Consider the following 16,275-nt stretch of genomic DNA (forward strand, 5'->3'; position numbering starts at 1 on the left):
TAATGGAATCACTATGTTCATTTATTTTGGTGCTGCATTTTAATAGTAATATTAATATTATTACCTTGCTTTCCTAGGGAAGATAAATGCATCCCTTGTCATTTAATTTCATATATCTTTAAGGCATTTGAAAGATTTTATTGGGTTAAGGCATTCTTACAATGAAAAAATAAGATATTTGTTGCAAAGTTTCAGTATTTAATGAAAGATGAAATTGTTCTATTAATTCTTTTAGTAAAGAATGAATATTTTTATTAAACCTTGCTATGAATGTCTATGGCTATGAATGAATATCTTTCTTAAATCTTAAAACTTCTCCTGAATATATTTTTGATTCTGTTATCCATTTTCAATTTGATAGTCCTAGCAGGGATTAGGGCTTGAAGGATCATTTAATAAAGCACTGAAGATGTTATATTTTCTATCAGAAATAAGTTTGTCACAAAAGAAATTTATCCATAGTACCAACTTGGACAGTTTTGTTTATGAGCACAAAGAAAAGCCGGAGCAGTGTCAATGCGTGCTTAGATCCATACTGAAGAAGAATTTTGATTGTGTAGTATGCTAATAATGTTAACTTGGCAATATCTAAAGAACTTGGCAGTCGAAGCAGTTTTAATTCCATTTTTATGTGCAATTGATATTTGTGGCCACAATCACTTGGCACTCCAGTCGTGCCTTTCCACAGAAGATTTACATTTCTAATATTGTTGAGATAGAAAAGCAAGCCAGCAAAATTACATCTTAGCACAGTAGAGAGCAAAGCTGAAGTGCATAGTAATGCAAGATGGAAGCACGCGAAGAGAAAAGTTTTGCTTTGCAATTTGGTGATTGGTCAAGAGGCATCTGCATTAAGGGTTACGTAAGATCTCATGATTAATATGAATGATGCAGTTTAGACTTACAGCGCTATTTTTAGGACAGATAGATGAAGTTCCCAAATGAAATGGAAAATAAAAGAGGTTATAGTGAATTAAATTTAGAAGTTTGCTTTCATATTTTTAATCTTACATATATGTATTTTTAAATTTGGGAGACTTAATAATAGAAGCATAGCAAAATCTTTTCTCTTTTATTAAGCATTCTTGATAGAATCAGGAAAAATTTATATACCATTGAAATGCTATCCTGGACCATATACAGTCAGGGTTCATAGCGGTCCTTATAAATGCTTATAAGTCCTTATATTTGAAAATAAAATATAAAGGCCCTTATAGGTGCTTACTTTTTTTCTTTAAAGCCCTTATTTTTTTGTTTTTAGTGCTTATTTTTTTGCTTTTAGTGCTTTTTTTTTATTATTATTATTATTATTATTAATGTGCTATTCTCCCCGTAACAAAGCCGAAATTAAATAAACAACTTTTCTTTCTAATATGGAATGTCAGATGGTGAGTCATACTCCCGGAAATAGCTTTTGCCCCTTTCTCTGCATTAACATAACCTTTGGTGTGCACGAAGAGTACAGACAGGTGCCCGTCGTTCTATTGGTCAAAGAATTGCGAAAGCAGTAGAAAATTCCGCTATATTCGGCATTCTTTTCTTCCCACCCAAATACTACACACGTTTAAATTTATATCAAGATCTTAAAAAGATTTGCATTCTCATTCTGCTTGGTCAGTTCATATTCGTGTTTATTATGATCATTATGCTTATATTATGAGCATATGTATGAATGTTTATAATAACATAGTTGCAGTAACTGCTGAAGTATAGTAAACTTCCAAAAATGTTTGTGTTTTAACACAGATTAGCTTTTCTAAGGAATAATATTCGGAATGGCTTAAATAAAGGAAAAGTAATCGAATAGTCAAAATAGTTTAATTTTTTTTGGCCAATACATTAAACAGTACGAAGGTTGGGAGGTCTCCCCTTTCTCCGCAAAATCTTGAATATTGAAACTGTTACAGTTCGCTGCAAAACAAGCAACGGACCTTTCTTTTGGGGGGGTCACTTTCCAATCTGGATCGAATAGGACTAAAAGTTCTGCGGTCTACCATCCTAAGCGAAGAATGATTCTATTCCGTCATCTGTTAAATTTTAACGCCGTCTGTTGAAAATTAGAATGAAAAACACTCCAGTTATTTAGTTCTTTTTTCTCCCAATACCGGCAGTTGTTGATTCCGATTGCATAATATCACGTAGTGAAGAATTACAGCGCACGTATTGCGCAATAACGTTTGCGATATTTTGCAGAGATAATTAGTTTTGATGTTCAGTTCGAGATTTGTTTATGAGCACTTAAAAGAGTTTTACTGTCCTTACTAAGCGGAATATTTTTTAGTTTGGTTGGCTTATTTTTATATGATGCACATACTGAAATGTCAAAAGCATTTATTTAGCGGAAAAATCTAAAGAGCGGCTACAGTCTACCCCCCCCCCTCCGCTACTTCAAGTTACGCTCGACTGTCCGAATATTCGCCAATTTCCAAGTATGCGGATTAGTTAAGCTTTTACTGTTAAAGATGACTGCATGAAGCAAATTTCTGTCTTCTGATTTCAGAAATGTTCCTCTTTTTTACTTAAATTACTTTGCTTGCAATATCTGTTAAGAGAAAACTGATATACAATGAAAATTTAGAAAATGTTCAGAATTTAGATTTAAATTATTTAAATAGCAATATGAGTGGGAAAATAAATTGTATTTAATATTAGGTTTCAAGCGAATACAATAAATATGCTTTATTATTATTATTTATTTTCTCTATTTTGAACTGAAATTTCATCATTAAATCTTGTAATATAGTTTAGTTCTTCATAGTTTTTTTTTCTCTCATTGTAAACTAGTTCTGTAAATTGAACTATTATTTAAAATTAAAAACAAAAAAAAAGTAATTATTTTCCATGGTTGAGGTAATGCTTATTCTCTCTTAATAAGTACTTCATTTCTCATGTTTTAAATTACAAGTCTAATTTTTAAGGTTATGCAGTTGTGTATGATGTAATTAGGCAGGTGCTTATTTTTTTTCTTAAAATGTGCTTGAAAAGTGCTTATAGGTGCTTATTTTTTTAACTAAAATGTGGCTATGAACCCTGACAGTACAAAATCCGGACTCGTCGGGACTTCGGCGATTCTGTATTAAGGGTTTTTCCGGATTATAGATCATCAATTTAGATCTGGTAAGATGGCATGCAGAAATTATACAATTAAAAATATGAAACCATAATTTATGAAATAAAGAACAATTATGATCGAAAGGGTATCAAAATTTACAAAAAAACGCTTAATATTTATTTGTTTATTTTATTAAACATTTCTTTCAATGTGAGTTGTTTAAGTTGCTTCGTTTTTTGTGCTAATACTTTCTCTTTAATTCTATAAACAGACATAATTTCTTGAACAGTTCCACTGTTCAAGTCCTGTAATTGCTGTGTCTAGAATACCGACTAACTTGTCAATCGAAATTTTTTCATTTTCAATAAGCTCTCTGTCACTTTCTTCACTATCGGAAGCGGTACATCGAAACATGCTTTGTGATCCTTTGGCAGCTCCAGAATTGGAAACTCTTTTTGACTAATCCAAAGTTCAAGCTTAATTTTTATAAGATTGCTCTAACAGTCTGCAAAAAATAATAAGCCGGATCCAATTAGAAGATTAAGGAACAGCACAATCTGCAAATTTAACTGAAATGCCTTAGAATAAGTAAAGATAATTTCAGCCTAGCTTATACCATCCGTTATACATTAAACGTGCATGCGTAAACGCATTATGCACATGCTTTATGCCTGCATTATGGTATGCTTTACGCATGCGCATGGTAAACGCATTATGCGCATGCGTAAAGCATACCCAAAAAAAAAAAAAAAAGGTTTGTGGCTTTGAGGTCCAGATTATAGATCATTCCGGATAATGGACGTCCGGATTACGGACTTCCTACTGTACCAGTAACTCAAATGTTATTGCGTCATTACTTTCATCTGTAATGTTCATTAATGAGATATTCTTTTATTTTATCTACATTTTTAATGATTTCAGTTGCATTTTGTAAAGGCAGTTTTGTTGTCGTTGAAAATTTCTTGGCATTGAATTAAAGATGATGAGCACTCTGCAGCATATAAATATAACTCTCTGTATGTAACCTTTGTAAACATAATTTACTACACATGTCTTGCTCCCTCTAAGATATTCTGCAAGCTAAAATTTGAATTCTTCATCAGGTACCCATTGTGTTTTATAATTGTAGGGATATTATTCAGTTTGTCAAGTTTCTCATATTTCCACACAATAAAATTAGATGAACTCTTTATAGTTTTTTTTAAATGCTTAAGAAAATGTTTGCGAGATAAAGACATCATTATGTGACAGAAAATAGTCACAAATAATTGTCTTAAAAATTATTTATCATTATATTATTCTTAATCAAATAATTCTTTTGTGTCCTTTTGTTTTTGCCATTAGTTTTTAACAGACTATTAATTAGGCAGCCTTTAAAAGCAGAAGTCATCATTATTTATTTAGTAATCCATTGTTGAACTTCCCTAAATGGCTTATGTGCTCTAGTCATGTGTACTGGATGTATATACTGCAAAATTTTAAGTATGTGAATTTAATTTTCACTGCTTAATTTAATATTGATATTGTTATATGTGGCATTAGGTAATCCTTTTGCTAACTTGCGTTTTCTTTCTTTTTAGATGGAAAAATACCAAGGAGCAAGAAATTTAGTGGCTTTTAAGCAGTTCATAACAGATATGAAAGCAGCTCATAAAGCTATGCTTGAAAATGAAGAGGGTAAAATACCAGAAGCAAAAGATAATGAGGTATGTTTGTCAGGGGCATGTATTTCTGATTAATGTATCTAATTTATCCATAGTTGTGTTATAGTTAATGGTAAAATTTGTTTCTTCTCTTTTATAATAATTTTATAATGGAATTGATAAAATATAATTTAATTTTTTCCACTTTGCAAATGCAGTAATGTATATAAATATAAATTCATTTGGAAGAGCGGGATTTTGTCGATTATTATTCTTATAGTTTTTTATTTTTTTACCTTTGCAAAAGTTTTTAAAATGTCTATGTGGGGTACTGTTTTTAGTATGGTTTCATTAATTACTTCTGTTTAAAAATGGCTGTTTTTGTCCATGTGTGTGCATATATATGATTATATATATGATTTAATCTGCTCTTAAATACTTTAATATCTGAAAAATTTGTGTATGATTTTACAGCCTAACATGGTCGTGAAGCTTACAAATGACAATTTTAAAAATGCTGTGACTAAAGATTTCAGTTTTGTAAAATTTTACATTCCATGGTAAGTTTAATGTTATGTTTTTCTTTGTAAGTTAATAATTACCTTTAAAAATTGCAGTTCTTTACTTATTTTACCTTAATGCTATAGTGTGTTTGCATTTAAATCTCATTATATTGGCTGAAAAATTCTGTATCCCCATTTTTTTTTAACTAAATTTATTGCTTGAAAATTGAGAGAAAATTATGTGAATAATTCAATTCCTGAAGGATGTTATTACAATAAGAACATAGCAAATGAAAAGAATCATGGGTAGACTAAAGGTAACTATCACAATATTATTTCTTTAAAAAGGAATTTACATTCCAGTAAAAATATCTAGTAATATTAACATTACAATAGCTAACAAAGTATCTTTATTTCTATTTCGCATCTTGCTCATTCTTATTGTTGCCTTTGCTACTCCTTAGACGTCAAATTATATATAAATAATTAGGGAAGGTGAATGTGAAGCTGACTTAGTGAAATCGTAGACTGAATGTCAATTCATGTTTGCTTCATTGCAGTTGGTTGGTTCTTATACTAAGCTGGAGTAAATTTCAACAGTTAGAAGAGAAAAGTTTGCCGTGACTTTCACAGATAGTTAGGGAAGGTTTGTCTTTGTTAGTAAGGCAAAAATAATCACTATGTGGATCACCATTTTAAAATATAAGGAAACACATTGAAAAAGTAGAAAATTATGTAAATATTTTTAAAATTTTCAGAACCTGGTACTAAAAAGCTAAGTACCAGGGAATAAGACATGGTAATACATGAGTAAATACAGCAATGCAATTTTGCTCTTCCTTCAAAACAATTGTTATTTTAAAATACCATCTTACCTCATCTGGTCCAATTTAAAAAAATCTTTTTTCTTGCTTCACTCTTGAAATACTCTATGATCTTAAAATCTGTATCCATTAGCTGTTCTTCAGGAATTTCTGCTGCACTTCTGTTTGGCATATATCAATATGTCAACCTGAAGCATGAACATGAAGGTTCATGTCTTCTGGTTATGATTATCATGCAAACTTCTCATGATTCTCCTTCATGGTTACACACAAGGTATGATAACATATCAGCTACAAAATTAGATCTCCCAGGGATGTAGTTCATCTTCCAATTATAGGACTATTACTTGCATGGCCTACGTAGCAAGTCTACCTGTTGGTGACTTTAAGCTTAAACTCACTTAATTTGCACATTTTGGCAGAGTTGATAGAAAGAGTAGAAGTACACTTGTTAAAATTTTGATCGATATAAAATTAGTAATGTCCACACAGGAAAAAACATAAAATTTTTTAAATTATTTTACAAAAAAATTTTAATAAATTGTAGAGTCCTACAGATTCACTTTTGTGTGAAAACTGGCAGAGTAGTAACTTCACAGAAGAAGGGTTAATAGTACCCTTTATTAACTCTTTAAAATTTACAATGTGTCAACTCGATGCTAACAGACTACGCCTCGTCTTGGGCGGTAACTGAAATTCAGATAACAAAACTAAAATTCTGAACTAGTGATAGAATTAAACTACAGGGCTCAGCTAAATCCCCTTTCTTAAACCCTCGTTGAAAACTAATGGCAGCAAGTAAATGCAGTTAAGCCACATGAATCAGCAATAACTCTAGGAGCAAATGCTTATACTGCAGAGGTGAAGGCAGTAGCCTAACTCTTTTTCTTTTCTACTGAAACTCTGTTTTTAAACTCTTTCTTCAATGTAGAATTTGCATTCCTTCATGCCCGCTACCAAAATTTAAATATTCTGGGACTAACGATTTGGGGAATGAAGGCTTATAGGAAAGAATAGCAAATTAAATAAAATTGTTATTTAAAATAAATACAGTCAAAAGTCGTTAATCCGAACTCGTCGGGACTTCGGCAATTCCGGATTATCGATTTTTCCGGATTATGGATCATCAGTTTAAATGTGGTAAGATGGCATGCAGAAATTATAAAATTAAAAATATCAAACCGTAATTTATGAAATAAAGAACAATTATGATCTAAAGGGTATCAAAATTTACAAAAAAAAAAGCTTAATATTTATTTGTTTACTTTATTAAACATTTCTTTCAATTAAGACACAATAACACGCCGAATAAATACTAATTCAGAAGTCAAACAACAAAAATCAGCGTTAATTTACAAAATTTTCACAGGACTAGTTTCGATGGTTTTACCGAACCATCATCTTCAGCTGCAAAATCGCAAATGAACAAGATAGGAAATAATGTTTAGATAAGATAAGAAAGCCTGGACAAGAATAAGCAAGTGGCGCCATCTGTTGGCGAAACCAGAACTAAAACATAATTTCTCTAAAAGCCAAAGGCAAATTTGGATTGGAATTAGGATCGTTAACTAGAACAGAAAGATTTTTATGAATGTGAAATGCCTCTAGAAAATCCAGTTCTCCAATGGAAGATGTTTTTTGAATAACTTTGGCAGCAGAAAAATTGAAAGTGTGATTTTCGGACCAACAATGTTGAGCAACAGACGACTTCTGTGTTTCCTTTTTTCTAACATATGCCTCATGTTCTTTGACGCGAAATTTTAAGGCTCTCTTAGTTTGGCCAATGTAAATTAAACCGCACTGGCAAGGAATCAAATACCCCAGGAATTCATATCCGGGATGGGGTCCTTGATGGGAGAGTAAACAACCCGAAAGTTAAATTTCTGCAAAATATGTGCAACTTTATAGCTAATTGATGGAAAGAAGGGAATGGCAACAGAATTTTTATAATCTCCTAAAATAAGAGTGTGGCTTTTAGTGTGTTGAGATGAAAATTTTTTAACTGCTTGATTAATAATGTTGGGTGAAAAGCCCCTGTCAATAGCTATTGCTTTTAAATAATTTAGTTCTTCATCAAGGGCTAGTTTGGAGGAGCAAACTTGAAGAGCACGGAAAACATAGGAATAAAATGAAGCTAACTTTTGTTTAGTCGGATGACATGATTTAAAGTGTGGTGGAAGGCAAACCGATGAAGGTTTACGGTAAACTGTAGTACTGAAGTTGGATGTGTTACGTGTGACCAGAATGTCGAGAAACGGAAGAGAATTGCAAGTCTCAAGTTCAAAAGTGAACTGAATAGCAGGATCAATAGAATTCATTGTTGAAAGAACTCTATTTAAATCATCTTTATTACCTTCAAACAGGGTAAAAGTATCGTCTACGTAGCGGAACCATGCCGGGAAGTTTAAAGTTTCAAATAATTTTGATTCATAATAATGCATGTAGATATCAGCCAGGATGGGTCTGAGGGGGCTTCCCATGGCTAATCCCTCAGTTTGCTTGTAATATTTATTTTGGAAAACGAAATGTGTTTGATTCAAACAGAGTTGAGTGAGAGAAATTAGCTCATCAATTTCGATGCAAGAGAAATGAAATTCGCGAAGTCTGGTTTCTAGACATCTTAATGCACCCTCCACTGGGACATTGGTGAATAATGATTTTACATCAAAAGAAACCATGAGTAAATTACGAGGAGAAATGTTTTTAACCTTTTTTACAAACTCTATTGAATTTTTTATGGTGTAAATGTTATTGTCTAATAGAGTGGAAAATCTAGAAACTAAATATTTAGCTAATGGATACGAGGCAGTACCTAAATTTGATACAATAGGGTGGAAAGGAATACCACTTTTATGAATTTTGGGAAGAGCATATAATCTGAGACAATTCGCAACAGATGGGATAAGTGAATGTTTTAAGTTGCTTGAAATGATTTGCGAAGATTTGATCGCAGTTTTTATTTTGGATAAGTCAGAAGGTGAAGGATCTTTAGGGATCGGATTATATGGTCCTTCGTTTAAGAGTTTAGTGACACCATCGATGTAAGTGTTCTTATCCATGACGACTATCTGGCCACCTTTGTCGGCCTTTGAAATGACAATATCCGGGTTAGAATGAATCTCGCGCATTGTAGCTCTTTCTCTCGCAGTTAGATTTGGTTTCAAAGGTTTATTACTGAATTTCACATTTTGAGCGATAAGATGCCTAATCATTTCTTTCTGTGAATCTGAAACTTTACTAAACTTGAAAGCTTTTTCGATAGGAGCCAAAATCTTTGGAATCGAGGGATTACAGGTTTGTGAGAAGTTAAAATTATATTTTAGAATTCTCTCTTGTTCTTCTGAAAGACTAACATTAGAAATATTAACTATTGGCTTGATGTTTACAATGGTAAGATTTTTTGAACTACTTGAACTGGAAGACTGTAAAAGAAGTTTTTCAAATTTAACTGCAAGGGTGTTTTTATGACGGTTAACTGCATTCTCCGTTCTAGACCAAGACTTTTGTTCAAGGGCAGTGAATTTTGGATATGATTTAGCGAGTTCCAGATGAAGCTTATAGAGTTCATGTTCAATTTTGGACAATTGTTGACGTGTATCCCTTATCACGGACCGAAGTAAGGCAAGCTTGCAATTTAACAGAATTCTTGAAACGCGACTCGAAGGTTTTTGATTAGATTTGATTTGAATAAAATTGGGGATCAATTTTTTACATTTACATTTAAGTAAAAAGTCAAGATGATTCAGGAATTTTTGCTGTTTCAGGCGTAATTTAGTGAAATGATTAACGGATGAAGGCATGATAAACAATGCAGAAAATCAAACTAAATTAACTGAGCAATAATAAAGTACACACAAAATAGCAGAAAAATCCCTCACTGAAATGAATAGAAAACAAAATGTTTGTAAGCAAAACGCATGAAATCAGACAAGCAAAGCACAATATCCAAATGTACAAAACATAAACATAACTTGAAAATTGCAAAAATGTACTCACCGAAACTCCTACAATCACAAAATGGCGGCCACACCACGTGCAAAAAAGAAAGCAAAATGTAAGCCTGTTTGGGGCTTCTATAATTAAGACACAATAACACGCCGAATAAATACTAATTCAGAAGTCAAACAACAAAAATCTGCGTTAATTTACAAAATTTTCACAGGACTAGTTTCGATGGTTTTACCGAACCATCATCTTCAGCTGCAAAACCGCAAATGAACAAGATAGGAAATAATGTTTAGATAAGATAAGAAAGCCTGGACAAGAATAAGCAAGTGGCGCCATCTGTTGGCGAAACCAGAACTAAAACATAATTTCTCTAAAAGCCGAAGGCAAATTTGGATTGGAATTAGGATCGTTAACTAGAACAGAAAGATTTTTTATGAATGTAAAATGCCTCTAGAAAATCCAGTTCTCCAATGGAAGATGTTTTTTGAATAACTTTGGCAGCAGAAAAATTGAAAGTGTGATTTTCGGACCAACAATGTTGAGCAACAGACGACTTCTGTGTTTCCTTTTTTCTAACATATGCCTCATGTTCTTTGACGCGAAATTTTAAGGCTCTCTTAGTTTGGCCTATGTAAATTAAACCGCACTGGCAAGGAATCCTATAAATACCCCAGGAATTCATATCCGGAATGGGGTCCTTGAGTATAGAAGTTAGCCCTTGATGAAGAACTAAATTATTTAAAAGCAATAGCTATTGACAGGGGCTTTTCACCCAACATTATTAATCAAGCAGTTAAAAAATTCTCATCTCAACACACTAAAAGCCACACTCTTATTTTAGGAGATTATAAAAATTCTGTTGCCATTCCCTTCTTTCCATCAATTAGCTATAAAGTTGCACATATTTGCAGAAATTTAACTTTCGGGTTGTTTACTCTCCCATCAATAAAATTCCAACTTCTATACTCAAGGACCCCATTCCGGATATGAATTCCTGGGGTATTTATAGGATTCCTTGCCAGTGCGGTTTAATTTACATAGGCCAAACTAAGAGAGCCTTAAAATTTCGCGTCAAAGAACATGAGGCATATGTTAGAAAAAAGGAAACACAGAAGTCGTCTGTTGCTCAACATTGTTGGTCCGAAAATCACACTTTCAATTTTTCTGCTGCCAAAGTTATTCAAAAAACATCTTCCATTGGAGAACTGGATTTTCTAGAGGCATTTTACATTCATAAAAAATCTTTCTGTTCTAGTTAACGATCCTAATTCCAATCCAAATTTGCCTTCGGCTTTTAGAGAAATTATGTTTTAGTTCTGGTTTCGCCAACAGATGGCGCCACTTGCTTATTCTTGTCCAGGCTTTCTTATCTTATCTAAACATTATTTCCTATCTTGTTCATTTGCGGTTTTGCAGCTGAAGATGATGGTTCGGTAAAACCATCGAAACTAGTCCTGTGAAAATTTTGTAAATTAACGCTGATTTTTGTTGTTTGACTTCTGAATTAGTATTTCTTTCAATGTAAGTTGTTTAAGTTGCTTCATTTTTTATGTGATAATACATTCTCTTTAATTCTTTAAACAGACATAATTTCTTGTTCAGTTACAAAGTTCCGCTGTTCAAGTCCTATAATTGCTGTGTCGAGAATACCGACTAATTTGTCAATTGAAATTTTTTCGTTTTCAATAACCTCTCTTACTTTCTCTGCTATCGGAAGCGAATTATAATGACAAGGAATTTGATTTAAATCATATCAAAGATGGAGTACATCGAGATAAAATACTACATTTAATAAGGAGTTATAAGCCAAATAAAATAAAAACATCTGCCCCGAAGATAAGGATAGTGCTGACAGATCAACTTCCAATTCATTGCGCAGCAGCTGCGTTAAAGATAAACAAAGTTTATATAAACAAACGTTAAAGTTTAGATAAACAAAGGATATGCCTTTATCCATTTTTTGTAGCAATTCCACTTTTTGTTTAATGAACTTCGAAACATACTTTCGCTTTGTAGATCATTTACATATTAATAAATATATATCAGAAATTCTATTTGACATAATTGAAAGTTCAAGCTTACTTTTATAATATTGCTCTAACAGTCTGCAAAAAATAATAAGCCGTATCCAATTCGAAGATTAAGGAACAATGCAATCTGCAACATTAACTGAAATAAATAATTAAATAATTTTAGCCTAGCTTATACTGTCCGTTATATTAAACGCGCACTCGTAAACGTATTTTGCGCACGCGCACAAGCATATTCTCAGCGGTAAAGGCGTCAACACAACGCATGCGCAGAAAGTTTGAAGCTTTGAGGTCCGGATTATAGATCATTCTGGATTATGGGTGTCCGAATTAACGACTTTTGACTGTATAAATCTGAACAAAATTCTAATATGTCAGAAAATGTAACACAAATAATAATAATGGGAAAATAAATATAAACAATAATCATCATATATTATATTATTAATGATTAGAATTCAGATCTTGACAAATCATTCATGCCTTACTCTTTTGCATTTTTATACAGTACAAAGTCCGTAATCCAGACTCGTCGGAACTTCGGCGATTCCGGATTAGGGGTTTTTCGGCTTATAAATCATCAATTTAAATCTGGTAAGATGGCATGCAGAGATTATATAATTAAAAATATGAAATCATAATTTATGAAATAAAAAACAATTATGATCTAAAGGGTATCAAAATTTACAAAAAACAAGCTTAATATTTATTAAACATTTCTTTCAATGTAAGTTGTTCAAGATGCTTCCACAAAAAATTCGAAAAGTTCCTTTGTGTCATATATAGTGGACTTTCCAATGCCATACTTCTCGCATAATTTTGAGACAAATAGGACTTTATCCGTTTTTTGCAGCAATTCCACTTTTTGTTTAATGGGCTTAGAAACATGCTTTCGCTTTGTAGATCCTTTGGCAGCTCCAGAATTGGAAACTCTTTTTGACATAATCGAAAGTTCAAGCTTAATTTTTATAAAATTGTTCTAACAGTCAGCAAAAAATAATAAGCCGAATCCAATTAGAAGATTAAGGAACAGCGCAATCTGCAACATTATCTGAAATGCCTTATATAATTTTAGCCTAGCTTTATACTGTCCGCGCATAAAGTTTGTAGCTTTGAGGTCCGGATTACAGACTTTATACTGTATAGCTCTTGAGATGACAACCACGGTGAATGTTGGGAAAATTCTTACTTCAGAGCATCTAAGTGTGGGATTTTTAGAATACGAAAAAAGAATGCAAAGTGAGGAAGCAAATTTGATGCATTCTATTCACATAAATTAGCTTTTATTTAATGAAATCTTTATACTGAAATTTCATACTGTATGATAAATATTGTATTTTTTACTGTAACTGTAAAAATACATATTTTCCCTTAAAATACATTTTGACAAATTTTAAAAATATGTTTAAATAAATACTTATTTTTTTTTTTTTTTTTTTTTTGCTTCAAGTGTGATTTTAAGGTGAAAGCACATTTTCCAGCTAAAATTTGGATTTTCGTGAGAGATAAATACACATTTAAAAAGTATTTGGTGAAATTATTTATGTAATTCTTAGGTTGTAATGCATGCATATATTACAGGTGTGGGCATTCACAGAGATTAGCTCCTATTTGGAATGAATTAGCTATAAAATTTGCAGCTCATCCAAAAGCAAAAATAGCTGAAGTTGATTGTAGTAAAGACGAAATACTATGCAATGAATACAAGGCAAGTTCCCGTTTTTTCCTTTCTTATTATATTATAAAGCTTTTCTTTGGCTATGACTTTTTTAATTATCAAAAGTTCACAAACTCATAAAGCTTTATCTTTTTACTGAATCTAACTGCGGTTTAGTTAGTGTGCTAAAAGTTTCATAACACAGAACATGAAGCTTAACAAAAATCTTAGCTAGCTTATTTTTTACTATTAAGTAATTATAAGAGTTATCTGATGTCATTTTTATGACCTAAATGTCCTTTTTATGATTTTTTTTAAAAGTTTATTTGCCTAAAATTTGTCATACACACAAAAAAAATAAATAATTTTGTATGACCAGTTTATTTGATGGAAATCAAATCTAAATGAAGGTATTAGTGTTCATGATTATACTTACACAAATTCTAAACAACAACGAAAATGTTTATTTATTAGTATTAAAAAAGTATTTGGTGATATTGGAAGAGAAAAGGCACTTTTAAAAATTACTTCTTAAAACATGTAATTGGAAATTTGTTTGCATCAAAATGATAAGGTGAGTCTCCCCCTCCACATTATTTTTCATGCTAAAATTGATTATGGATTTCTTTTCTTCAAAGCTGTAAATAGTATTTCCTGTTAATCTTTCCATTTGGCTTCTCCAGCTTTAAATTTATTTTTGCAATTAAAACTTTCTTTACAGGAGCAATAAAGTAATCAGATAGACTTGCAAGTCATTTTTTAATTTTTTAAAATATTAGATTTTTATTTTTTCCCACCATAAGGTGTTAATTACATCATTTCTAATTACAGATTGTTGGCTATCCATCCCTCTTACTTTTTCATAATGGACAGCGAATTACTGAATATAATGGCCCTAGAAAACTGGAACAATTGCACAGCTTTATACTGGATTATTTACTGCATGACGAACTTTAAGTAAAATATATGTCTCAGGAAAAGTATTTTCTCTTACTTTTAAATGGTATTTGAATGAATATATGATGGAAAGGTACTGTAAAATACCAAGTGCAATTTTTATGAACTTCCATGCTGATAGCTGCTGAAAACTATATTTGAGAGATTTTTATATCAAGTATTGTTAAGTATCAAAAGTATGTAAATATGTAAATTTTCATTTTCAAAGAAATATTAAAATGAAAAATAATGATCCACATGTAATTCTGAGATACTGTACTGAAATTGATGTAAATTTTGTACTGTTGTCGTAATGATAGCTGAAGCAACTGACTGATTACTTAATTTAATAATTTAATAAATTAATTTAATTTAATAAAAGTCCCTTTGAATATAATAATTTTTATATATGATAAAGAAACAGTGACTTTTTAAACTTATATGTATGATAAAGAAATTGTGACTTTTGTATTTGTATTTATGTTAAATGTTATATTTAAATTCAGAATTGATCATATAATTTGTAATCATTCATTATCTTTAAAAGAAGTTTAAACAGGTGTCAAAGTCACTGCAAACTTAAGTGCTGTCTTGCGAAACCTAAGACTCCAAGAACTTTAATATTTCATAGGTTTTCAGCTTTTATTAAATATCTTCCTACAAAATTTAAAGTGTTTAATTTCTTATTAAAATTCATGTTCATCTGAACTTGTTCTTTCAGTCTCTTAAGGAAACTGACAACATTCCACTTTTTTAAATAAACAAATTTGCTTAGTTCCTTCTTTAGTGGAAAATATACAAATCATTTGTTATTATAGCATTCTTTTAGAAATGAATTCTACATAAAATTTAATTGTATAAGGATAATTAAAATACTTGGTTAATGCCTATTACACTTTAGATAATACACATTGTAATAAACTAATATTACACAATATATGACATCATATTTTTAATCAATTCCTTTAAAACTGAATTCCATGAAATATATAAATTTTATCTTATAATGAAAGTAAAATATTATTAATTTTAAGTCTCTTTAGTATCAAATTAATGTGATGCCATAACACAAGATAACGAAAATAAATAGCAACAATTCATATTTATCAATTATCATTTAAAATTTCTGTATATAATAAAACATGTAAAAAGCATTTACTGGCAAATCAAACTGAACCTGTCTGTATGAGTTAGCAAAACTATGGTAGTTTTCTTACCTATAATTATTTAGAACTTAAAATATAAAAAATTACTTTAAAATAAATACCTGTTAAAATATAGATTGGCTTACATTTTTATAATATTTTAACATCATATTTATAATTGAATAAACTGTAAAACTTTTAAAATTTAATGACTTTATATAGTTAATAAATCAATTGTCTTTAAATCAGCCAAGCAATGAAATGCAGAAATTTTCATATGTCTTTTCCTCCATACACAAATATAATCTAAAGGGAAAAGTGATATTTAGGTAAATTTTATTTTTATGATGTGACAGAAACAGTTATCATTGGTAAAGTAATTCTTTTCACTGCAATAAAGTCAGTTATTGGCTCTTAGTTGAAAATATAATCCATTCAATACAGCATGTATCTTGATTCCAAAATTCATTTATTTGACTGTAAATTTATCGCTATTATTAAATTGCTAGAATACCTCATAGATATGTACTATCTTTC

At 30.9% G+C, this 16,275-nt stretch overlaps 1 protein-coding gene across 2 annotated transcripts in view; it reads left to right on the forward strand.

The window, feature by feature from the left end:
- The window catches only part of prtp (thioredoxin domain-containing protein pretaporter), a 57,753-nt gene extending 42,798 nt beyond the window's left edge, over positions 1–14,955 (forward strand). For both annotated transcript variants that reach the window (XM_035351415.2, XM_085820041.1), the window contains exons 7-10: positions 4,633–4,758; positions 5,170–5,255; positions 13,582–13,708; positions 14,489–14,955. In XM_035351415.2, the coding sequence (XP_035207306.1) occupies positions 4,633–4,758; positions 5,170–5,255; positions 13,582–13,708; positions 14,489–14,614 (465 nt within the window). In that variant the 3' untranslated portion in view covers positions 14,615–14,955. The remainder of the gene's footprint in view (positions 1–4,632; positions 4,759–5,169; positions 5,256–13,581; positions 13,709–14,488) is intronic.
- The last annotated feature ends 1,320 nt before the right edge of the window (positions 14,956–16,275 follow it).

Source organism: Stegodyphus dumicola, chromosome 7, assembly GCF_044657685.1.
Source record: "Stegodyphus dumicola isolate Sdum_Otavi_A_Nest chromosome 7, ASM4465768v1".
Classification (NCBI taxonomy): Eukaryota; Metazoa; Arthropoda; class Arachnida; order Araneae; family Eresidae; genus Stegodyphus; species Stegodyphus dumicola.